General features: G+C 45.6%; 1 protein-coding gene across 1 annotated transcript in view; it reads right to left on the bottom strand.

Annotated features, from left to right (window-relative positions):
- The window catches only part of CALCR (calcitonin receptor), a 173,907-nt gene extending 163,813 nt beyond the window's left edge, over positions 1 to 10,094 (bottom strand). The window contains exon 1 of the mRNA XM_083189448.1: positions 9,846 to 10,094. Coding sequence (XP_083045574.1) covers positions 9,846 to 9,952 — 107 coding nt within the window. The 5' untranslated portion in view covers positions 9,953 to 10,094. The remainder of the gene's footprint in view (positions 1 to 9,845) is intronic.
- Between the last annotated feature and the right edge of the window lie 14,887 nt (positions 10,095 to 24,981).

Below are 24,981 nucleotides of genomic sequence, written 5' to 3'. Positions count from 1 at the left end.
ATATCAAACATGGGGCCTTATTTTGGTTCACTCTTTCTGACAAAATACTTCTTAGATGGACAAAACCATGTGCACTGCAGGGGGGCAGATGTAACATGTGCAGAGAGAATTAGATTTGGGTGAGTAATTTTGTTTCTGTGCAGGGAAAATACTGGCTGCTTTATTTTTACACTTCAATATAGATCTCACTTTGAAGTAAAACCCCACCCAAATCTAACTCTCTCTGCACATTTTGCATATGCTCCCCTGCAGTGCACATGGTTTTGTCCATCTAAGAAGGATTTTGTCAGAAAGAGTGAACCAAAATAAGGCCCATTATTACTATGTGCCTTATTCCGACATAGTTGTAGTTTAGAGAGTATTAGCCAAACTAGAACTGCCGGCTCCCGGATGCTGGGGTGCCCCGGGAAGGCCAAGGCTGCTCCACATGCCGGGTCCCTCCTCACAGAATGCCCACAAAATTTAGCTGGCACTTTGTTGTGTAGCGAAGGTCTCGCACTTTAGCAAAGTGCTTGCACATCACCGTCTGCCCCCTGGCTAAGAAGCCTGGGGCTGCAGAAGCCTTGCTGTGAAGCCAGGTGCAGGCCGGCCATGTTTCAAGCTGAAGCGGCTGCAAATGATGTTATGCAACTGCTGTGCCCCCCCCATGTAATCTGGACATGCCTACATTGTCCAGAACACTCCCACTAAACAGTCTGTCACTGTCCCTCAACGGGCATCATTGCCACCAACTGGCACTGAAACTGCTGTGACTGCAGTTTCAGGGCTTGCGCACGCACGCTCCAGGTGCATGCATGTGCAGAAGTCTCCGAACAGCAATATCCGCACTTCTGCGGATTCCTCTGAATCAAGCCCTCTATCCCCTAAGGAACAATGTCCTCCCTTACTCTCTTTACGTCAGCTGTACACACAAGAACAAAAGAGATTTGTCCACTACAATAGTTTAGATACAGTATGAAAAGGAATTTCTTATATTTCAAATGAAACAGTATAGGGTAGAGTGATGACAGTTGATCCCCCACATTGCTTCTAACGGCCAACCGGCCAAACGGTTAATGTAAGTCGTGGCAATTGAACTGGATAGAACAGTTCTTGTATGATGTGAACAACAGCAAACGTGTCTGTTGAAAGCAATGAATAGTTCAGTTTCAAAACAGTATTTGCTATTTGGTGAAAAACGGATCAAGTCTCCCGCTTGGTAGAGAGACAGGATCCCTCTCTAAAGGAGACATGATCCCGTAGAGTCCGACCCCCCCCTCCACCTCCGTCCCTCCCGAACACCAGCAGCAACACACACCGGCAGCATGTGCTGTGCTGACAGCAGGCTCAGCATGAGCGTCTCGCTGAGCCTGCTGTCAGCACAACATATTCTGTAGGTGTGTGCTGCTGCTGAATGGGGGGGGGGGGGGGGGGAACAATAACACTCCCCCTCGACTTTAGAGTGTTTTTTAACCCCTAAACATTTTGGGGACGTGCCCGAATCGCGGGAGGTGGCCATGTCTCCCGCGATTAGGCTACGCTTCCAAAGAGAAACCAGTCAGTGGTCACCAAACATTGGATGATTTGTCTCCCCTTCAGAAATAAAAGCCAGTGAAAACTGATTTCTGCAGCTGTTCGCCAAAAAGGGGCGGGAACTGTCATCATGTGATGTCAGCTGCCCGTCTTGAGTAGGCATCGGCCCGCCTACGTACCCAGGGGAACTCCCAGGATTTTGGGGACACCTATAAAATGCTGGGGGCTCCCTTGCTCCGGCCAGGTGTCCACCCCCCTGCCTTTCCAAAGCCGCTCGCTCCCGTGGTCTGCACATGCGCAAAAACACGCCGGACCCCCCACCATCAGAACGGGGACGAAATCAGACCCGCCTGAACAAACTTGGCCCCCACCAGCCTCTTGTATTGCAACCCAGTATACAACTCTTGCTTAATATATGCAAATTCGTACAGTGTTTGAAGCTCTCTCCTACTGCATAGGGGAGGGGCACTGACAACACCAATAGGGGTGGGGCACTGACAACACCAATAGGGGAGGGGCACTGACAACACCAATAGGGGAGGGGCACTGAGAACACCTCAGCCTGAATCAGCATATGAAGAGGTGTATAGAGAAAAACAATTGAGCAGTAGAGGCAGTCTCTATGCAGAACATCAGGCAATTGGCAGATGCCAGGTAACATGCAGAACACTACCTATTGCTTTATTTAACATTTCCTGCGAAGCTCTTGGAATAGAAGTGTCAGGCAGTGCGGAATATATGATAATACGAAGTCAGAGCAGAATTTTTTATTAGAGCTTTATCTGGAGATAATATTTTAAATGAATTCTGCAAGGAAGCTAAAGTTTCCCATTAGCTGAGTAAAGAATTGTAGAGACAATTTAGATGTACTGTAAAATGGTTTAACCAGCAACACACCAGGAGGAGAAGGTTCCAGGACACTAAGGGGAACATACTAGGAGCACGGACAAGAGACTTGGGGGGTAGATGTGTGAAGCAGTGATAAGGAAGGAGAAGTGAGCCAGAGGAGAAGTGGCCCGTGGCAACCAATCAGCTGCTCTGGATGTAACTTCAGTTCTGATTGGTTGCCATGGGCCACTTCTCCCTTATCACTGCTTCATACATCTACGCCTACTGTATGTGACTGTGGGCTGGGCGGGATCCTATCCTGTGCAGGTGGCAGCAACAAGATTTTGAGAAGACTTTGAGGCTGATTTATCATCATCCGAATCCTCCGATGTGATGTGATAATATTGTTCCAATTAGCAATGTGATAATTGATTGCATCACACGGATGTATCAATTATTGCATGCAGGGACAAAACTTGCGAGAAAGCACAGTCTCTGCGATGCCACTCCACAGCCTGAGCGTGCACTGCTATGGCTGTAATCGCCTGCGCTACTATAGTCCCGGGAAACCCTTCCCGTTGTGACGTCCCCATCTCCTCCACGTGACACCCACTACAGCTGCTCATACTCACCTACCCAGGTATCACTGATCCTGGGGAGCTGATGGTCATTGGACTTCCTGTTGTTGTGTCTTCCGGTGCTGTAAAGTGAGCAGCACCACTTTATTGCACTGGGTGTAATAGGAGGGTTGTGACTAGTTCCCCTTCACTGTAAGGACCTGGGGAGGAGAGGGGGCGGGGAGAGGAGGAGCAAGGTTGGAACAAGGGACACTCGCCACACTTTTGCTTATTAAAAGTAGAGATGAGCGGGTCCGGATCCTCGAGATCCGTCAGATCCGAATATCGGGATCCGGGTCAGGATCCGAGCCGGATCGGAGTTCCCGTCTGAATTCCGGACCAATAACGAGGCCGAACGTCATCATCGCGCTGTCGGATTCTCGTGGGAGCGGGATCTTATAAAAGACGCACGCGCGCTCCGCCATCTTCACTCCAGTCTTGGAGAGGGGACATAGTGCAGGGGAAGCTCCGTGTGCCCTGTGCTGTACTCCTTGACACGTGCTCCGTGCTGCTGTGCGGTGTTTTCTGTGCTTTGCTGTGCTGTGGTCCATCATACCCTCCAACTGTACCGATTTACCCGGTACAGTACCGTTTTCTAACGGCCTGTACCGGTTAAATTACCCTGTACCGATTGTACCGGTTTTCTAGCCTTCAGGCTTCAGCCGCAGCGTGTCGCCTCCTTCCATTTCCTGCACTTCTCTGTCTCAGCCGAGGAGGCTAAGGGGACTCTTGGAGTTGTAGTTTCAGACTGCCGGCTATTCCCCAGGGAGCTTGAAGGGAAGCTGCCGAACAAGACTACAACTCCCAAGGTGCACCAAGGGAGGACACGGTCTCCTCCTGCTCGGGGATAGACGGGAGAAGAACTTCACTTATGCATGCTGTTTGTCAGTCAGAGACCTGATCGATGCGCAGCGCAGCGCAGCAGGAGAGGACCAGCGGGGCAGGTAAATTATTATGTTCAACTCACACACGGTGGGTATTGAAACTATCGGAAAGACCACGCCCCTTTTCCCGAAGCCACGCCCCTCCCGTTTTTTTTTTTTTTTTTTTTTTTTTTGTGTACCGATTTCTGACCCTCACATGTTGGAGGGTATGGTCCATGCCCTCACAGACCTGTGTCCTCACTGTCCTGTGCCCTCACTGACCTGTGCTCCGTGCACTTGTTGAGACTCAGTGACAAGATTTATAGCCCTGACCCCTGGCCTGTAGTAGTGAACAAGCTACTTTGTGGTGATAATAACTGATAAGCCCTGTGTAGTTGACAGATTTATAGAGCCAGCTATTAGGCAACTTGTAAATAGTGTGACAGTTGTGAATTATACCCCTGAGCTCTGAGTCTGCAGATTAATGCAAGTGGCGGTGTCTAGTGTGACAACATATATATCCTGTGTCGACATATATATCCAGTGTCTAGTGTGACAGTAGTGTGACATTTATCCTGTGTTTACATACCTCCCAACAGTCCCGATTTTAGCGGGACAGTCCCGATTGTCAGGGCCTGTCCCGCTGTCCCACCCGCGGGCTGCAGTGTCCCGCGGTGTGGGGGGGCTGTTGGGAGTCCCCCCTGTCAGCTGCTAAGCAGCGGGGAATAAACGCTGTGCGCATGCGCACAGCGTCTATTCCCGCAGCCAGGGGGCTGGGGGCATGGCTAGAGGCTCACAGAGCCTCTGGGTCATGCCCCCATAGCGGCAAAATGGGGGCGTGGCCTCGCGGGGGGAGCCGCGAGTATAGGCCACGCCCCCGAAAATTTAGACGCGCCTCCAGCGCGCAGCGGCAGCGTCCCGACTGCTGGTCTCCAAAAGTTGGGAGGTATGTGTTTACAGTGACTACATATATATCCTGTGTCCAGCCAGTGTGACCTAAATATTATCCAGTGTCTAGTGTGACGAGCGACATATATCCACAGTGTCTATTGTGTCGACATATCCAGTGTGTCCAGTGGGACATTTATCCTGTGTTTACAGTGACTACATATATATCCTGTGTCCAGCCAGTGTGACATAAATATTATCCAGTGTCTAGTGTGACGAGCGACATATATTCACAGTGTCCATTGTGTCGACATATCCAGTGTGTCCAGTGGGACATTTATCCTGTGTTTACAGTGACTACATATATATCCTGTGTCCAGCCAGTGTGACATAAATATTATCCAGTGTCTAGTGTGACGAGCGACATATATCCACAATGTCCATTGTGTCGACATATCCAGTGTGTCCAGTGGGACATTTATCCTGTGTTTACAGTGACTACATATATATCCTGTGTCCAGCCAGTGTGACATAAATATTATCCAGTGTCTAGTGTGACGAGCAACTGGTAATGTTTCCAGAGTTCATCAACCTGATCACGACAGATAGGGGTCTTATTAGATTTTAAACTGATCAGAACAGATAAACACTTGCCGCAGGTTAGAAGTCAGTCTCTGCACAGACCGGCGGCTGCGCAGGAAACTCATACAGGGGAAATTGGCCCAACTACAGTAAATGAAAACAATTTTGTGAGCTGTGAAGTGATCAAAATTGACTAGAAATGAGTGGAAACTAATGTTATTGAGCTTAATAACACTTTATGGGCAAAAACAGGCCCAAATTCTGTTATTTTAGCAATTTTTAGCATTTTTCCAAAAAAATCCAGATCCAAAACCAAAACCCGCAAGGGTGGTTTTGCCAAAACCAATCCAGATCCAAAACACGAAGGGAGATCCAGATCCAAAACCAAAACCCGAAAAAGTGCCCGCTGCTCATCTCTAATTAAAAGCAACCCAGTGGTGGCATGGATAGTGAAGGAACAAGCCCTCCGTGCCCTAAGCGTGGTGAGCGAAGCGAGCCCGCAAGGGTCCGTTTGGGTCCCTTGTTCCAACCTTGTTCCTCCTCCTCATGTATTTACTGTACAGATCTTATACTCAAATGATAGTCAACGTTCTACAAAGCTAATTTGTATAACTGGTTTAGTGGTAAGTGGCCAATCTACAGCTGTGTAAAAGGCTCATACACACTAGAAGATTTTCATTTCAAAAGACTTTGCCAAAATCTCTGAGATATATCTTTCATCAAAGTAGTACGTACACACTGAGCTATTTTCCCCAAAGAGCTGTGTACAAATAAGCTGCATTCTCTACTGCCAGGGATCCTAAAATGATTTTGCTGAGTTTCAAGAGTCAGACAGAAGTCATGCTGGAGAAAATCACTGTTTCTGTCCAGAAATTCCTAGTGAAACCCTGGCTGCAGTGAACAATCCAGTTATATAAAGATTTGATTTATAACAGGGTTGCCTACTATTGAAAAGTAATTTCAGGTAGAAAAGTAAAAGGCATGGGGCGGGCCTTGTTTCTAGGGGGCGGACCTTGTGTTTCCAGGGGGCGGACCTTGTGTTTCCAGGGGGTGGGCCTTGCATCACCAGGACTCTCTTTTGTGATACCCCAAAGCCAGCACCTAGTCCCCAGCCCCCGCTCCGTTGCCCTGACACCCAAGGATAGTGTGAGATCTCACCTTGGACGAGATGCACCAAAAAAATGCAGTAAAAACACTGTTTTCTGGGTTTTTATTGCATTTTCATATGCAGCAAAGCCCCACTGCCAGAGCTTCGCCGCAGGGGGTTACGCCAGTTCTAGATATCATAACCCCATAGAAGCCTATGGGCTTCCAGGGAGGAGGAGCCGGAGCCCTGGCCGAGCAGCAGCAGCCGGGTAAGGGTCATTTAAAAAATGACAGCTACTTGATTGGTACTTTGAGCCCAATTAGAGATTGCCACAGAAGTGCAGAAATCGCAATTCACCTATTTCCGCATTTCTGCACATGTGCGCGTGCTGGAGCGTGCATGTGCGAGCCTTTAAACTGCGATCACATCAGACCTACATTACAGATTGGTTGCTATTTTATTTCTCTCCATGCTTTGATAATCATACACCTCCAAGTTGTGTACAAGCTATAATGCAGAGTAAACTAATTTGGATATTTATAATAAAATAATTAGGAATGAGCGAGTTCGGATTAGGGGAATCCAGATACCCCGAACGCCTCCAATTCAAACGCACTTTCCGAGCCTGTTCAGGATTCTCGCGAGATCCAGACCCTATATATATATATATATGCCTGTGTGTAGGCCGGCACTCCCAGCGGGGGTGCCGGACGGGTTCCCGACAGTCGGGATCCCGACAATCATTTACCCGACGTCGGGATCCCGACTGTCAAAACGCTGACAGCCGGGTGCCCAACGGCCACCTGCTATTTTCCCTCGTGGGGGTCCACGACCCCCATAGAGGGAGAATAGAATAGGTGGCTCGCATAGCGAGCCACCGTGCCCGCAGCGTGGCGAGCGCAGCGAGCCCGCAAGGGGCTTTTTTGCACTCGCCATGCTGTCTGACTCTGGCCAGTCGGGATCCCGACGTCGGGATAATGACTGTCGGGATCCCGACTGTCGGAGTCCCATACCACACCCTCCCAGCGGTAGGTCCAATCAATTGCTGACCCGGTGCCTTCCAGCGTGGACCCTCAGGCCCCAATACAGCGTATGGAAATCAGGCGGCACTCTCGGATTTGATAGTGAAGTGAAAAATCAATTAGCCCTGAGGACGGGCTAACCATACCCGAAACATGTCGGACAATAAATTGATTTGTCACTTCACTATCAAATCCGAGAGTGCCGCCTGATTTCCATACGCTATATATATATATATATATATATATATATATATATATATATATATATATAGTGGGCGGGCTGTGCCATTTCCTCACTCCAGCTTAGGAGAAGGGAGAGGAAGGGTGTGCTGTGCTGTGGTGTGACTCGTGTGGTGTCCTGCTGAGTCCAGGAATCCAGTCCAGTGATACTGCTGCCTTTAATGTCCAGTCCAGTCCAATGATCCTGCTGTATAAGTCTACTGTAATTCCAGTCAAGTGGTACTGCCATTAAAGAGCAGTGATACTGCTGCATAATTCCAGTCCAGTGATATTGCAGTTTAAGTCTAGTGATTGTAAGCTTGCAGCAGGGCCCTCCAACCTCTACAGCTGTCTGTTTTACCCAATCTGTTCTATTAGTGTTGTCATCAGTTGTAAAGCGCAACGAAATCTGCTGCGCTATATAAGTAACAGTAAATAAATTAATAAATAATACAGCTGTATAATTCCAGTCCAGTCCGGACTGAAGGAACTGCCAACAATTGTGGACAGGTCTACCTGTACTGGCAGGAAAAAGTGGCATCTTGGAAGACTCTGTACAAACTGGCTCTATTTTACCTGAGTTGTCCCCCTTCCAGTGTGTACTCCATCTCCGAAAGAGTTATTAGTGCAGCTGGGAACCTGGTCAGTGACCAGTGTAGGAGAAGATGATGTTCATGAAAATGAATTATCAATTCTACAATGAAGACCAGCAATTGCCTCCATAGATTACAGAGGGACCTGTGATTGTGCAGTCCAGCGGGGACGAATTGATAATCTGTGAGGATGACGAGGTACACACTGAAGGGGGTGAGGAATCGGAGGATGAGGACGACATCTTGCCTCAGTACAGCCAGTTTGTACAGGGAGAGATAAATTGCTTTTTTTGTGTGTGGGGGGGCCCAAACAAACCAATCATTTCAGCCACAGTCGTGTGGCAGACCCGGTCGCTGAAATGATTGGTTTCTTAAAGTGTGCCCAAGGAAAATTCCATTTTGCACCTCTTTTTTTGGGCATTATGTGCTCTTTGCTGCCTAATTTTTCAAACTGCCATCCTGTCTGCCGCTGCAGTGACACTCCAAAATAAGCCAACGTGTTTCTGCCGCCCACTTGTGTCGCTTAGCATAGTTATCCAGCTAACTCAGTGCAACCTTTTGGCCTAAAAACAACATTGTGAGGTGTACGGTGTTCAGGATAGAAAGGAAATGAGTGGAAATTAATGTTATTGAGGTTAATAATAGCATAGGAGCAAAAAAAAAAAAAACAAATTCTGTGATTTTAGCGTTTTTATGGTTTTTTTTTCAATCCAGATCCAAAACACAAAACAGAGAAGGGTGGTGTGTTCGGAACAGATCCAGTACCAAAACACTGCCGGAGATACAGACCCAAAATACGAAAAGTGCCCAGTGCCCACCCCTAAAAATAATTAGCAATTTATAAATAATATATCCCTGTAAAAAAGGGGTAAAGCCTACCATAGGGGGTGTGGCCACATACCTGTTAAAAAAGCCTCTTAACAGGGGTTGTGGGCGGGCAACAGGCGGGTGGGAAATCCGCTCAGGAAGAGAGAGGACAGGTTGCCGCTGCACCTGCCTCTCTCCCCCACTCAGCACACGGCACTGAGCAGCATGTAGCTGGGCTAGGGAGAGAGGCTGTGCTGCAGTGGCAACCTGTCCTCTCTACTCACACTGCCTGGCTAGCTGTAGCGGGGGAAGGGGGAGCGGGACATGGGCCACTCCATTTGACCCAGTCCCGGCCGGGTAAAAAGTACCGGCTCCTGATACCATGTACTTGCCCTACATTGTCTTATACTATTGGTCTTTGTTTGGCTTGATTTGCTCATTTGTGTATGTACTTTGTTAGGTGCTGCGGAACCCTTATGGGACCAAATAAATAAATGATAATAATAATAAAAAATAAGATTAACTATTGACTAATTGTTCTCTGTGGTACAAGGGACACAACACCAAATATGTGTGCTTTATATAAGTGTTACAAAGCACAATATAAGTGTTTCCTCCTCATATATGGCCCTGTCTCCGTCTGTTAATCGCCACCTCATGTCTGTGTTTTTCAATCCAACACCCCCGCTACACCCACTTTTATTCTGACTATACGTTCTACTCTACTCTGTTCTTTCCTAATACATTGTGACATTTAATCTCTTTGTTATACAGCAATCTCCCATTACTCCTTTATAGGTTTGAACCCTAAGGTTTTTTTTCATTACCTGCGTTCAGTAATATTTTTGAAGTCGTTCCCAGTGATTTGCCATTCCGGTCTGTTTACATCCCAGAGGCTTTCTCGTGTAACGTCTCCTGTCATCTCATTATACATTTCTCTGGCGTGAGTTCATTTGGATGTCGCTGCTAGCCCTGTGCCGATTAACATTTACTCCGTCTGAACTGTCCGCTTCCGATTGATCCTCACATGTAGAATATTATCGATTTCCCTTTTACTGGAGGTTTCTAAGGAAGAAGCGCTCTACAATAATAGACAAATTCCATTTAGAAAGAAAAAAGCACAACTACCTGCAAATGGGAAGAAAATAGGAGTTCTTATTGGGCGCGTCCAGCGATCATGTTGACATATCTTATTGTTATATATAGATTTAGTTGCATTACCTTGGCGGGGGCTGCTGACTCCTGCTGCTTACTTGAATTAGTAGAGTGTTTGCTAATGTTCTACAATACCGGAGACATGCAAATCACTACTCTGGTTCAGAGAACGATTTGCAGCACTTGCCGAAAAGGCCGATATTCAGCTATTTATATTACACTTTTTTTTTCAAACATCAAATAATACAAATAAAGACTGTACATTCCCTGAGCGCCGCACTTATTATGTTTGTTCATTTCGATTATTTAATTTTCTCCTTAGTGGGATTTATTTGGTATCCCGATGGTCAAGATGTCTTGTGGTCAGAAGTCCAGCATTGGAATCCCAACATCGGACAGAAGCCCGACCAGGAATCCCAAAAGTCAGAATGCAGAGGGTTAAGCTGCAGGATGAGGGGAGGAGGGTTAGACTGAGGTGGGAGAGGGTTAGGCTGTGGGTAGGGAGGGTTATGCCTGAAAAGGGGGCGTATTCTAGGCAAAGGAGGTGCGGCTTTGTTGGAATGATGCTATTGTGACCTATGCATCCCATTTGCCGTCAATGTGTGGGTATGCCCATGCACACTGCATGTATTCACGGTGTGACAGCAGGCCTGCCAAAGAGCCCCCCCCCCCCCCCCCCCCACTGCATGACACTGCTGCCTGAGGGTGGGATAGTGTTAAAAACTGGGTTTTCCCACAAAAGTTTGGACAGTTTGGAAGTATGTGATTACGTTACCTTGTACAAAGTGTTGGGATTCTATCCGTCGGGATCCTGACTGTTGGGATCCCATACTCAACCCCTCCTTAGCTCTATATATTTATCTAAATGTTGAAATGAGAACTAGAACTAGAACCAATTTGAAGCCAATTTATGCCAGCATATGTTCTATGGCCGGGGTAGCCAACGCCAGTCCTCGAGAGCTACATTTTCTAGGTCTCCTCACAGAATCATAAGTGAAGTAATTAGCTCCACATTTGGATCATTTATAATGTCAGTCAGTAATGAGTGCACCTGTGCCCCAGCTAGGTGATCTAGAAAACATGAACTGTTGGTAGCTCTCGAGGACTGGAGTTGGCTACCACTGTTCTATGGGGTAGACAGAGCTGTAGCTAAGCAGCACATTGGAACTTTCACGACATTATACCAAGCTCTAGCCAATCAGATCCTTCCAGTCACAGAGCAAGGAGAACCGGTAATCAAAAGAACAGTATGGCATTCACAGAACTAAACCAACCCACAGCCATTGAATTCAACCAGTAGCCAGTCAGAGCATTAGAGTATTCACAGAAGTGGACCCACTTGTAGCCAATCAGATTATTACAACAGTCATGGAGCAAGCTGAAACGGTAGCCAACCAGAACAATAGAAAATTCAGATGTAGATCGACCTTTAACCAATCACAGAATTAGAGCATCCATAAGACTATACCAACTACTAGAAGATATCCAGATCACAAAAAATACACAACTGATACTGACCAGAAGCATACAGTACAATAGGCCTGATTCTGAGTAACACCCAGGTCCAAACAAAACCTCATTATGAATGCAGTCTTCTGTTTCTCAGTATTACTATGGTCATGCTTCATGGACGTCTGGATGTTAGCTACATTATGCGTTGAAAACTGTGACACGCCCTCTAGCCAATTATGACATGCCTGCCTTTCAGTGGCCACACCCCCATTACCACCCACATATGCTCCACCCAATCATTTACGACACCGGAGCGTCCCAACAGTTGGAATCATGGGCCATTTATGTCCAGCTAGCCTGCAGCTCGCCAGGCGGAAATCAATGCTCCGACTATCAAGTTCAAAAAGGGAGTATGTCGGCAAAAATGGCGGTCAATTGTCAAGAAATGGCCATGATTTTGACAATCCACGGCCGTTTCCGACAAAACAGATCCTACTGGTCTGTTTTGTCAAAATCCGCCGTCAATGCAGTCGGAAATGTCAGTATTGAATAGACCCTGTCCCGTTCTCGGTCTGCTCGACTGAGATTTTGCAGGGGGGGATTCAATGTCCCGCCTGCCGAGCTACGAGAAGAGGGCGTGGCCACCAGAAGCGGACGGGAATCGGCGAGCTGCAGCAGGGAGATTGTCAATTCCTGGCCGTTCTCAGCAGAACGCGCCCGACTGCTTGTGAAGTCGGGCACGTTCTGCCGAGATCTGTGTTCAATGCTGTTGAGGAAGACAGCATTGAATTGGGCCCCGCTGCCATTTCCCCCATCGGGAATGGCGGCGAGAGATTGAATATCCTCCTAAAACTGAATTGAAAATCCTTGCAAAAATTAACACTGGTAGGTAGGCATGAAACAAGGGAGGTTGTAGCTGTATTTGCATAAAGTCCAAAATATGTGCGGTTATATGCGTTTTTGCATGCAACGCAGAATGAGCCCCGTTTTTTTCAAATCAAATGAACATATAGGGCCAAATGTAATAGGGTGAGAATTTCAGAAAGTGAGAGATTTTGGGAGAGTTTTCCCATGTTTTTTAAAGCAGCACTCAATTACACTGCAAAACCAGGTTGATTTTGCCATGTAATTGAGTGCTGCTTTAAAAAACATGGGAAAACTCTCCCAAAATCTCTCACTTTCTGAAATTCTCACCCTATTACATTTGGCCCATAATCATAATACTAATTTCGGTACTTATGTAGTAACTGGGCTGCCGATTTCTAAATCGGGTCGGATCGGGAGATCGCATCGCATCGCATGCGACCATGCGATTCGATGCGATGCGATGCGATGACCCGATTTTTCCATAGGAATCAATGTTAAAATGGACTGAGTCCATTTTAACATGGAATTCAATGGGAAAAATGGGTCCTTTTCATACCCCTACTATCCAAGTGGGCATGGAGTTGGATATAAACCTGTGGCGAGCGTAGCGAGCCACCGAGCCCGAAGCGTGGCGAGCGAAGCGAGCCCCGCGAGGGGACGAATACCGTCCCCTCGCGGGGCTCGCTTCGCTCGCCACGCTTCGGGCTCGGTGGCTCGCTACGCTCGCCACAGGTTTATATCCAACTCCATGCCCACTTGGATAGTAGGGGTATGAAAAGGACCCATTTTTCCATAGGAATCATTTTAACATTGATTCCTATGGAAAAATCGGGTCATCGCATCCGATATCGGATGCGATGCGATGCGATGCGATGCGATATCGCATCGCATCGCATCTGATTGTATGCCTTAACTTAAGGCATACAATCAAAAAATCGGCAGCCCAGTTACTACATAAGTACCCTAATTTCTAATTAGAGACTTTCACAGATTTTCACAGGAGGCGGAACAGAGGGAGGGTGAAAGGTTAAAGAAGAACAGAAACAGGAAGAACTTTACAAGGTCACAAACTTATAGCAAAAGATACAAAAACAACATTTATAAATATACAGTAGCTGGGGAAAAACACAGGTAATTTCCATTTTCTTGGCATATCTGCTTTTTAAGGTGGTGAATCATAACACGAGTTTGTGTTTAAAATTTGGATTCATTAAAAATGAATTTACCGATAATTTGTTTAAGATGTCAAAATAGGAGCAAATTGAGCGAGAATAAATATGAATGAAGAAAAAAAAATAAAAAAGTTCCCTTTAATAGTTTTTCGGCTTCTGACATATCAAACACTGGAGGCGTCTGGAATATTGTAATTATGCTTCTCCGACAAAACCGTAACAGTGATTTTACTCAACTTTATTAATGTTGTCATTTGTTCTCATAGCAAACGCTACAGTAATAGGTTTACTAAGGACGTTAAAGGTCATCTACAAATGATTTGTTTATTCACAACACACCAGAACATGGACTGTAACATCAACTGGATGCAGCCAGTGCAGCAGTACCAACAAGAATCAAGCGGAATTGGCTATGAAGGAGGCAGTGCTACAACAGGCTGGATCAACGTATCAATCAAGACAGCGGTCATGGTGGTAAAGGATGGGGGGCTCCAGTCTGACGAGTCAGCCTTTATGGGGAAGGTGGAGAAGAATGGGGTGGGGGGTGGAGGCTGAGCCAATTTAATATAGTTTTTTTTATTGTGGGGGACAGTTTTTTCTATGTGGGACATTGTATTTATTTCTGGGAGAGCCAATGTGTTATTTCAACTGGGACAGTGGAGGTTATTCTAAATCATGCATTGTAGTTTCACAACAGCTGGAGGGCCATAGTTTGGACATGCCTGTTCTAAATAGTTTGGTCCCCCGGGCGTTCCCATGAAAATGCTGGGCGTTGCAAGGGAGATCTGGTGATGATGCGAGTGTGGGGGGCAGGCAACTGATGTCAGAGGTTGTAAGCTGCCCTCCTGCTTTCCACACCATGGCATTCGCAGATCAGAGACACCATAGAGGTGTCCTGATCTGCGTGCGCTGGAGAAATCATTCGATGATCGCCGGCCATCGAATGATTTCTCCCCCCCCCCCGCACAAAAGGCTGTGAATCGATGATTATGCAAATCATCCATTCGCAACCATGCGGGGGATCGCAGGTGCGAGGGGGGGTGGTGGTGGTCGGCACGGCGCGCCGCATTTGGTCCACACGCAACGCTGCGAGATTCTCAGCGTTGCGTGTGGACCAGAATCAGGTCCCGTATGTAACCTCTGTGCGACAAGGTCATGCCCCCTTTTCGTTGCACCCCATCCCATTTTTATGGTCATGCATCTGTGACATGAGCTAATGTTCTTCCAAAGTAGATCACAAAAGTCCAAGACTCCAAAGGTCTGACCAACCCTGGTCTAAGGGGAAGGCGGGGACAACTAGTATAAAGTGAACAGAGACTGGACATTAGTGCAATATTTGGCAGAATTGGCCCAAGAGCAGATTCGACATTTCATTATACAGTATACCATAAATCAAACTGAACAGAATTTAAGGTTACACTATCCGTGTAGACAGTGTAGCTGGTGCGAAGCTAAATGCATTTGTGCCTCAATGCGATTTGCATCATATTTGCCTACTTTTGAAAAAGCAGATCAGGGAGAATGGGACAGTGACACCTAGAGGCAGTGAGGTGCACTGATACATCTGAGAGGCGTGTCATAAAACGACTGACATCCAAATGTAGATGAGTCCCAAGGCAGTTAGTAGGATCTACTATCATGGCTTTCTCATCTATTGTGTTTTACAATTGGTTCCATAGAAATGGCCAGGAGGCTCCTTAGTTAAAAAAAAACATTTTTGCCATAGGGATCATAGTGCCTTACAACCAATGTGGGAATTGGCACTGATTGCATGTAAATGCATAGATCTCTGATTTCTCATTTGCAAGTATATTAGAGCGACATAAATGAGGAAAGTTGCAATCAGGGAGATTTGTAGACTCTTGAGGGAGTCAGGGAGATTGCTGCTATTTCTTGGAGTCTCCCCGACAATCAGGGAAAGTTGCCAAGTAGGATTTGTGCTAGAAAAAGCTGCTGGTCAAGCGTGCAGATCTGTATGGGTAGTATACTTTCCAACACTGTATGTCTCCTTTATGGGAGAAGCCCGGAGGGGTGGTACTGCTGACCACTGAAGATGGCGGGCCAGATACCTTATTAGGACAGAGATGTGTCAAATCTTTGTGAAAGTGGAAAAGTTGGACATACAGTAGCAAGTAATCAGCGGCTGTCATTTATCTGTCGGTCAATGAAATGACAGAAGCACAGGGCTGCAATTATTGATGTGTGACCAGTGAAACCGCATGGGGCCTAGCAAAACCCCACGGGTTCTGTTTCTGAATAACAGGTTTCCTGGAATGGCATGCTGCAACCAGTACCAATGCTGCTGCAGTGCTGCCAGCATGTCCTTTATATGCTCCAGACAGGCACCTTGCAGCCTCAACAGCCCATAAAACAGTCCACAGGATGTACAACTTCTCCACCGAGCGGGTAATCAATCTCAGCCGCTATTTCCACTGGGGGTAATACAGCGGCAGCCTAATCACTGCTGCCGTTTCCAACATCATTGAAGGCAGGTTCCGACAAAAGAGATCCGCATTTAAAACAAGTTGGATATGTTTTGTCAGAAACAGCCACGGATTGACGAATTTACGGCCGTTTTTCAACAATCCTCGCCCGTTTTTGCCAACCCGCCCACTTTCCGACACTTGACAGCCAGAACATTGAATTACAGTTGTTGAGTTTCTGTTGAGGGGAGTGAATTTGGCCCGGGATTCCGACTGTCGGGACGTTCTGGATTGAATACCATCCTTTATCTCTCTCTCTCTCTCAAAGATTTGATAAACCTCCCCATAACTCCTGAAGTGGGGGCAGGGCAAAAACGCTACAAGTCTCCTAAATCATATTATACTGTAGGAATATTGGCTTCACACAGGCTGGTGTTTTGTGGCATTGTGTTCCCCAGACCCACCCATTTTATTAAGAGGTGGGTGGGATGCAGGAGAGACTGCTACTCTTTAAGGCAGGGGTTAGGGAACTTTACCTTTTACCCCAAAATATATATATAGATACGCCGACGTTACCCCACTGATTTGAAAGGGAGGAAATCATATAATTGTAATACACACTGTACCCCCAGAAATTGATGATATATCCTGATAGTACGGTACACAGCCTGGCAGCCATTGATGATGATGATTACCATGTATGGCTGTGTGTGCTACAAAATATGTACCACACACATTCATACATGGTAATCATCCTCATTATCTCCATCACCAATGGCTGCCAGGCTGTGTGTGGTATAGCCATTGATAATGTGACCTCCAGGCAACTATTAGTGTCAGTATTACAAGAGAATATAGGGACAGTCTGTACAATGTTTTCCCTAGACTAGAGATGGGTATGGGAGCCTATAACCAGGCAAAGAAACGTGGCGCCGCAGCGGCAGTACAGACTGCGCGCTGCCGAGATGATGCAGCAACCAGTCAACGCTACTGAAGAAGCAAGTGGACTTGGGGGCAGGGCCCGGGGCATTATGCAGAAAAGGGCCTGAAGCACTGCACTGCGTCAGGTCCTTGTACACTACAGTACTGTAACACACACAGCCCGCACTGCACTGCGTCAGGTCCTTGTACACTACAGTACTGTAACACACACAGCCCGCACTGCACTGCGTCAGGTCCTTGTACACTACAGTACTGTTACACACACAGCCGGGCATGCATATAGAATCTATATATAGATTCTATATGCAATGAAATAAAATTCCTGGGGGTAATGGACGGTTGCGCTGCCAAGACACAGCCAGGCATGCATATAGATTCATATGCATGCCCGGCTGTGTCTTGGCAGCGCAACCGTCCATTACCCCCAGGAATCTCATTTTTACCCCATTTGGGGTCATTTACGCCTGGTCCCTGACCACTGCTCTAAGGAGTCTGATGTTCTGGAACAGTGGGGTCTTCTCTGTTCCAGCCCACCAGAGTCTACGCGGCACAGTGGCGGCGAATCTCATGGGAGAAGCCAGCTCTGCAGGAATCCAATACTCAGATGGAAGAGGACGGACGTCAGCTCAATACAATGTTCTCATTGTCAGACATAGCTCTATAAATCACTGTGCTGCCGCTAGGGGCCTGAATCCAATCAATCACAGGGATATACACTGTAGCATGTCAGGATTTCCAATATTTAAATGGAAACAATATTACAATCCTAGGAAACACAAAGGTACTCTTTTTCCGATCTGCATAGTTCTAATGTATTATCCTTTTAAACAGCTCTTTGCACAGGAGAGGAAAATAAAGTGTTCTGTTCAGTAAGCATTGTTTTCACATTTTATTGAATTATGAGAACTGCGCTGAAAGAAGGAGAATATCATTTAGGGTTTAATGTGCACAAGCCGTATATTTATAATGCGTTTAAGTATCCCGATAAGTGCAGCCGCTGCAGCTCGGTGAGTTACAATATTTATGCATTTAGAGAAGAAAATAAATATCTGTCGGATCAGGACACATTGTGCAGATCTAGAATTACTTAAATTTTAAAATGTGGGAAAATCCTAATTAATTGAAGCCATGACAAAATCCAAAACATAACTTTTAATTGGTCAACACTGAAAGGATGACATGAACAAGGCCAATATTGACAAAAGGTCGACATGCCACTATATTCTCCAATGATGCATTGCTCCTTATTCACATTACACCACACAGTATTGCCCTTTACACACATTTCACCATATCTTATTGCTCCTTATTTACTTTACACCACACAAGAGTGCCCTTTATACATTTCGCCACAGATGATTGCACCAGTTACACATAATGCTATCAGTATCAGGGATGGATGTAGGGCCAAAAGGGCCTGTGGCTTTAAAAAGATGTGTGGGTGTGGCGAATGGGTGGGACCACTGCTGTGTGGGTGTGGTCAGTGCAATAGGGAAATTGCATAATTTTGTAGAAAATATAGAAATACCTTGTTAATACTTATGATTTATAGCCGACGATGTGGCCAGCCAATTTTGATACTTCCATATCCTGCAAATTTCATACAGATCAGTGTCCCTGCAAAATTTGGTTTAACTTCTTTTAAGGAGTAATTTGATCTGTTCAGTGGCATTTAGTGGTCACTGGCAGTCCTTCACCTCATAGAGGTGAGGAGTAGTTAGCATTTTATATATATATATATATATATATATATATATATATATATATATATATATAGCAAACGGGCAGGATGGCACTCCCAAGATTTCGACAATGTAGATAAAGAAATAACTTATCTACATTGTCGAAATCTTGGGAGTGCCATCCTGCCCGTTTGCTACATTTGTCCTTATTTGGATTGGAAAGGCAACCCAAGTCGCTGCTTGCCCTCATTCCAGAGTGCCGGGACCCATTCTACTATATATATATATATATATATATATATATATATATATATATATATATATATATATATATATATATATGTGACTGCATTTTAAAATTGAATCCCATGATTAGCATTTGACATCAGCAGAGATACAGAATGAGCGCGTAACAGACAAATACATCTAGAACAGTGGTTCCCAACCTGGGGTACTAGTACCCCTGGGGGTACTCTGAAGACCAGTTGGGGGTACTTGAAAATAATATTGGTAATGGCGGAAGATGAAAAAAAGTCTTTTGATGACAGAAGAAGACCCATTGCTATGGAGAAGAACCATGTTGCGTCACTTATGGTTCTGTCCTCAGCATCATCAGCGTCTCATTGTGCTTCTGCCTGACCAGCAATCCACTGGGAGCTACCCACGCTGCCCTCAGATCATCTGCCCTGCACTGACATGGGTGGAAGAAGAAACGGCATTAATCCTACAGGTGTTAGTGGGAACCCTGGAGACAATACACAACCAGCGGCCAGACACGGAAGGGCACGATTCCTGTCCGCTACTCCTTAATATAAGGACATGCATAAGGACACACATACCGCTCACTTCCACTTCACTCATAAGTACTGTCTATATTTTAAATTGAGAGGAGGGGGTACTCATCAATGAAAAGCCTAATCAAGGGGTACGGGAGAGAAAAAAGGTTGGGAACCACTGATCTAGAATGATATTGTGCTCTGTAACGCCGATAGCACAGCACCTGTCACTTGTACTGTAGCTTATTACTCGCTAGGAATTTAAATCTGCAATTAAACAGATCATCTGTATCAAGGCTCGCAATTAAAGATCACATTAATATAATGAGCCACTGATTAAAGAGTAAGAGGTTAATCTCTCTGAAATAATTAATACATAATGTTGCCTAATTTTGAGAAATAAAATTAATGCTAATAGGAAAAATGAAGATAAAGGGGACAAAAGGTTTGAATAATTTTAGGAAGAGACATTACAAGTCCTCGCGCCTGACCCTGGGTATTTTATAGTATTATAAATGTACAAACAGTCATAAATAGGATATAGAATGTTCAACAACTGTTGTTTGTGTACAGTTACTTATTACAGACTAGTTAACAACCTGTCAAAGTGACGGCTTATGCAATGTACTTTCACTTTGAGCTGTGACAGTTTTTACTTTCACTTTCGAGCTGTGACAGGTTTTCGCCCACTCTCCACCCCGCCCCCCTATCTGCTCCTACCTACAATCTCTGTCTTCAAAGCTCTTTCCATATCCCGCAAGTTTGAAACAGATCAGTGTCCCTGCAAAAATTGCTTTCACTTTCTGTTATGACTATTTTAGCACACAAAGAAGTCATTTGGTTTGTTGAATGGCCTCATGGGGTCACCGGCGGTACTTCAACTCAGAGAGGTGCGGAGTAGTTGGCCTTTCATATATATAGATAATGCAGTGGTGATTGTGAACAATATTTTATACTGTATGTAGAACATACAAAAAGTGGGTTTATCGGAGAGCGCTGAGCTTGGTACCACCTAGTCACTTCAATACAGATTACTTATTGCATAAGACATTAATCACGTTTGTAACAACAATTCATTGTCCCCTTCCCGAATGAAACGTGGAATCCGTTCACGGTAAAAAGTTCTTTATTGAAACCCAACGCGTTTCGTCAGAACGACTTCTTCAGGGGTAAGACAGAATATTCTAAATGTATGGTCTATTCAGCATTTAGAATCCATACAGGGTATAGGTAAAATCAAACCTTTTTAATCCTTATTTCTTTGTAAGGATATTCATATGCCTATCCCAAGCATGTTTAAATTGTTCTACTGTCTTAGCCTCTACCACCTCTGATGGGAGGCTATTCCACTTATCCACTACCCTTTCTGTGAAGTAATTCTTTCTAACATTTCCCCTGAACCTACCTCCCTCCAGTTTCAGTGCATGTCCTCGTGTTTTATTACTTGTTTTCCTTTGAAGAAAATTTCCCACCTGTACTATGTTAAAACCCTTGATATATTTGAAGATTTCTATCATGTCCCCCCTTTCCCTTCTCTGCTCCAAACTATACATGTTAAGATCTTTTAGTCTATCCAGGTAAGTTTTGTGATGTAGGCCATGAACCATTTTAGTTGCCCTTCTTTGTACACTCTCCAATGTATTTATATCCTTCTGAAGATATGGTCTCCAGAAATGGACACAGTATTCCAGATGAGGTCGTACCAATGACCTATAAAGTGGCATTATTACGTCTTTTTCTGCTACTGATTCCTTTCCCTATGCAACCAAGCATCTGACTAGCCTTCCTCATTGCTTTGTTACATTGCCTCCCTGCCTTTAAGTCACTTGAAATAGTGACTCCTAGATCTCTTTCCTCCTCAGTAGTTTTCATTATAGTACCCTTGATACTATATTGAGCCTTTGGGTTTTTGAGTCCCAAGTGCATAATTTTGCATTTTTTAGCATTAAACTGTAGTTGCCATTCTCTTGACCAATTCTCAAGTTTACTTAGATCATCAGTCATTTGATTTACCCCTCCTGGTGTGTCTACTCTGTTGCATATCTTTGTATCATCTGCAAAAAGGCATACTTTCCCTTCAATACCATTTGCAATGTCACTAACAAAGATATTAAAGAGCACTGGTTCAAGTACAGATCCCTGGGGTACTCCACTGATAACATGTCTCTCCATAGAATGCACTCCATTTACGACAACTGTCTGTTTCCTATCCTGCAACCAGGTTCTTATCCATTTAATTGTTTTATAATCCAATCCCACACTTTCAAGTTTATTTAGCAGCCTGCGATGTGGGACAGTGTCAAATGCCTTACTAAAGTCTACTTAATGCTGTTTCATTGAATACATGAGTTTATTGGACATCTTTAATAGTTTATGGCTTGCAAAACAGTTGAACCTATTATAAAATGAATGTATTGCCATCTGTTCATAAGGGCCCTTATTCTGATTGATGCGGACTTTACCGCGTTCTTACGGATAGCGTCTTTACGGCGTCTGCGCATGCGTGGAGAACGCTACGCGCATGTGCCACGCCTTGACTCGGTACCAGTTCGGACAAAGACCGTCCAAAACTGGTCACCGCAATCAGTCGGGAAATAGGGGCGTATTATGGGCGTCATGCGGAATGACACATGGGCGTAGTTTCAAAGTGGGCAAAACGGGGCGGAAACATGGGCGGACACGGGGGAGTACACTTATGTTGGGGGGCGTACATTCGGAAACCACTCCGAATGCACGCGAGCAAAAAGGGCTGAAATGTGCGGTGTCCACAAGTGTACTATTGCTTTGCGGACACCACTCGTTCATGCGGTAGGCGAACGTACGCCTAATGACTACAACCATTAACACCTGAACCCAATACAATCTACTCCTTTACTCATTACTCACTAATAGGCCGCTTGTCAGTGCTTTAATTGAAACCATTGCAGCTTCAAGGAAACCTTACTAGTCCCCCACATATGCTGTAGTTCTCAGACACTTTTTTTTTATGAGGATAGGTAATTGAATAAGTGGGTCATGTGATGTCTTGCAGAAGATACTTCATAGTGGGTTGTTTGGCGTAAATCCTCCGCTTACGTGCGGTAGCACCGCTTGGCTCCCGGTCGGATGCGGTATTCCCGAGCATACTCTGTAATACTCTGTAATACCGTGCCGAATCGGAGTGTTTCTCCCGCACACGCATGGTTTGTATGTCGTCCGTAAACACGCCCTGTTCTTAAAGAGTGAGTCCGTCCGAATGCGGCGGACACGTGGGCGTTTCTACGGACGATGGCCGCATGCGGCAAAACACCGTGGCGTGCGGACCGCTCCGTAAGAATGCGGGAATTTCCGCACAGATCAGAATAAGGGCCAAGGTTCCCAGTAACATGTGGGTTTTGTTCGCATGTGTTCCCGGGATTAGTGGAATAATATAAACAAGTAGACTTAGTAACTAGCTGTCGAATGTGAGTAAAGCGCAATTCATCCAACCTCAAAGACCAGTTCTAACAGTCTACTGATGTAAGAAAACATGCGCTGGAAAGTCTCAAGAAGAAGTGATAATTAATACCAAATGTATTGTGTAACACACATGAAACAAAAGTCTAAAACAAAACAACACAAAAAAACACTATGTTACAGTACATACTGTGACCTCCACAGGGATCACACGTGCTTTCAGAAGTGCGTTCTTCATGTACTATTCAATAGTATCTTGTTTGACTTTTGTATTGTTTTCTCTTTTGTTCCAAAGAACGACGCTCCTCACAGGTCTATTTATGAAAGCAGTGGCAAACGCAGGATTTCTAGAGGGGGGTTTCCAAATTAATTCCACAACAATGTGGTAGTCCGGGGGAACGGTAGAGGAACCAAGTTACGATCCCCGGACATTAATGTACACATTGCTCTTTTTATACACTGGATACTGTATGGAATACAGTAATAATATCTAACACTATAGATGGTCTATAGCACAGGTGTCAAACACAAGGCCCGCGGGCCAAATCCGGCTCGCCAGACCTCGTCATGTGGCCCGAGCAAGGAGATAGCACGCAGGGGCAGTGTGTCTAAAACAGGAGTGCTGCGGGCCGCGTCCACGTCCGCGGCCGCCTTACCTGTTCCTCCACTGTCGGCGGCCATGTTCCTGTAGGCACATATGTATGCGGCTACAGAAACATGGCCGCCGGCCTCCACGGCTACATGGAGGAAGGCCCGGTCGCCTGTTCCCTCTGATGCCCGGCAGTGACAGACACTGGGTGGGGACGTCATGACGATGACGCCGCCCGTCCATGTGTCTGTAGAGAACTAGGAGCAGGTAGGGAAGCTGGACCGGGAGTCGGGGACAGTGTGGCCGCAGCAAGCAGTGAAGAAAAGCTGGAAGCCGCAGCAGCTGCAGGACAGACGGAGAAAAAGTAAGTGAGGATGAGGATCACACTCACAATAAAAAAAAAAAATATATATATCTGCTGTTTCCTGAGGTGTCCCCGTGTATAATAATAATAATAATAATAATGACATGACACCACAGGCTGCTCCTCCTGTATAATCATTTATGTGTCATGGCATTACTTTTATTATATTATACAGGGGGAGCAGTCTGTGGTGTCATGGCATTATTATTATACAGGGGGAGCAGCCTGTGGTGTCATGGCATTCATTTTATATTATACAGGGGGAGCAGCCTGTGGTGTCATGGCATTATAATTATACAGGGGGACCTACAGATACAACCGGCCCTTTGAGGGTGAACAAACTGCTGATGCGGCCCCCAATGAATTTGAGTTTGACACCCCTGGTCTATAGTATCGGCTGTATTTGACATTTATAGAATATAAATAAGTGGTCAAGAAAAGGTTAAGTATGCCATTATAAATATACAAACATAATAGAACCAGTACTGCACTTTCTAACCTCACATTCTCCCACCTCATGGTAAGGCTCCTGTCTCTTCTTCCTGGCAGCTGCTCTCTGGTCTACTGCACTGATGGAGGACTCAGATCCACACAAACAGCAACCTTGCTAGAAGCTGCTACCACTGGGCATGTGCAGCAGCTCTATGAAGTATGTTCCTTATACTTCATACTTTTGCTATTGTTCTCATAATTTTAGCCACTTGCCTATGGAAAGGGTGAAGTTTTCAAATGGTGTAATTATATGCTAAATACAGTAGAACAACTGCCCCCCCCCCCCCCCCAAGCTGCCCAGAACACCCGGCGGGGTGTGGAAGGAGCTACAATGGCCTACGTGGGGGTGGTGCTTCATGGGACTCAGAGGCGGAGCTGGAGGTGACAGCTGCTACTTTATGCGTAAAATGGAGAGGCTATGAACAAGCTGGTGCCCTCCTCAGATAGACGCTGTAGCTGCAGCTCCTGTAACATACTCTTGGACCGGCGGCACTCAGAATAAATCAAGCAGACATTTCAAAACTCTTCTTGTTTTTTCATCAGGGCCGCCGGGCCAAGAGATTCTTGTACCACCCAAAACAATTACAATTAATATATCAGTTCATCTGTCCAAT

Source organism: Crinia signifera, chromosome 5, assembly GCF_055691185.1.
Source record: "Crinia signifera chromosome 5, ASM5569118v1, whole genome shotgun sequence".
NCBI classification, from domain to species: domain Eukaryota; kingdom Metazoa; phylum Chordata; class Amphibia; order Anura; family Myobatrachidae; genus Crinia; species Crinia signifera.
The sequence above is the reverse complement of the archived record's forward strand: the minus strand, read 5'-3'. Positions and strand labels throughout refer to the sequence as shown.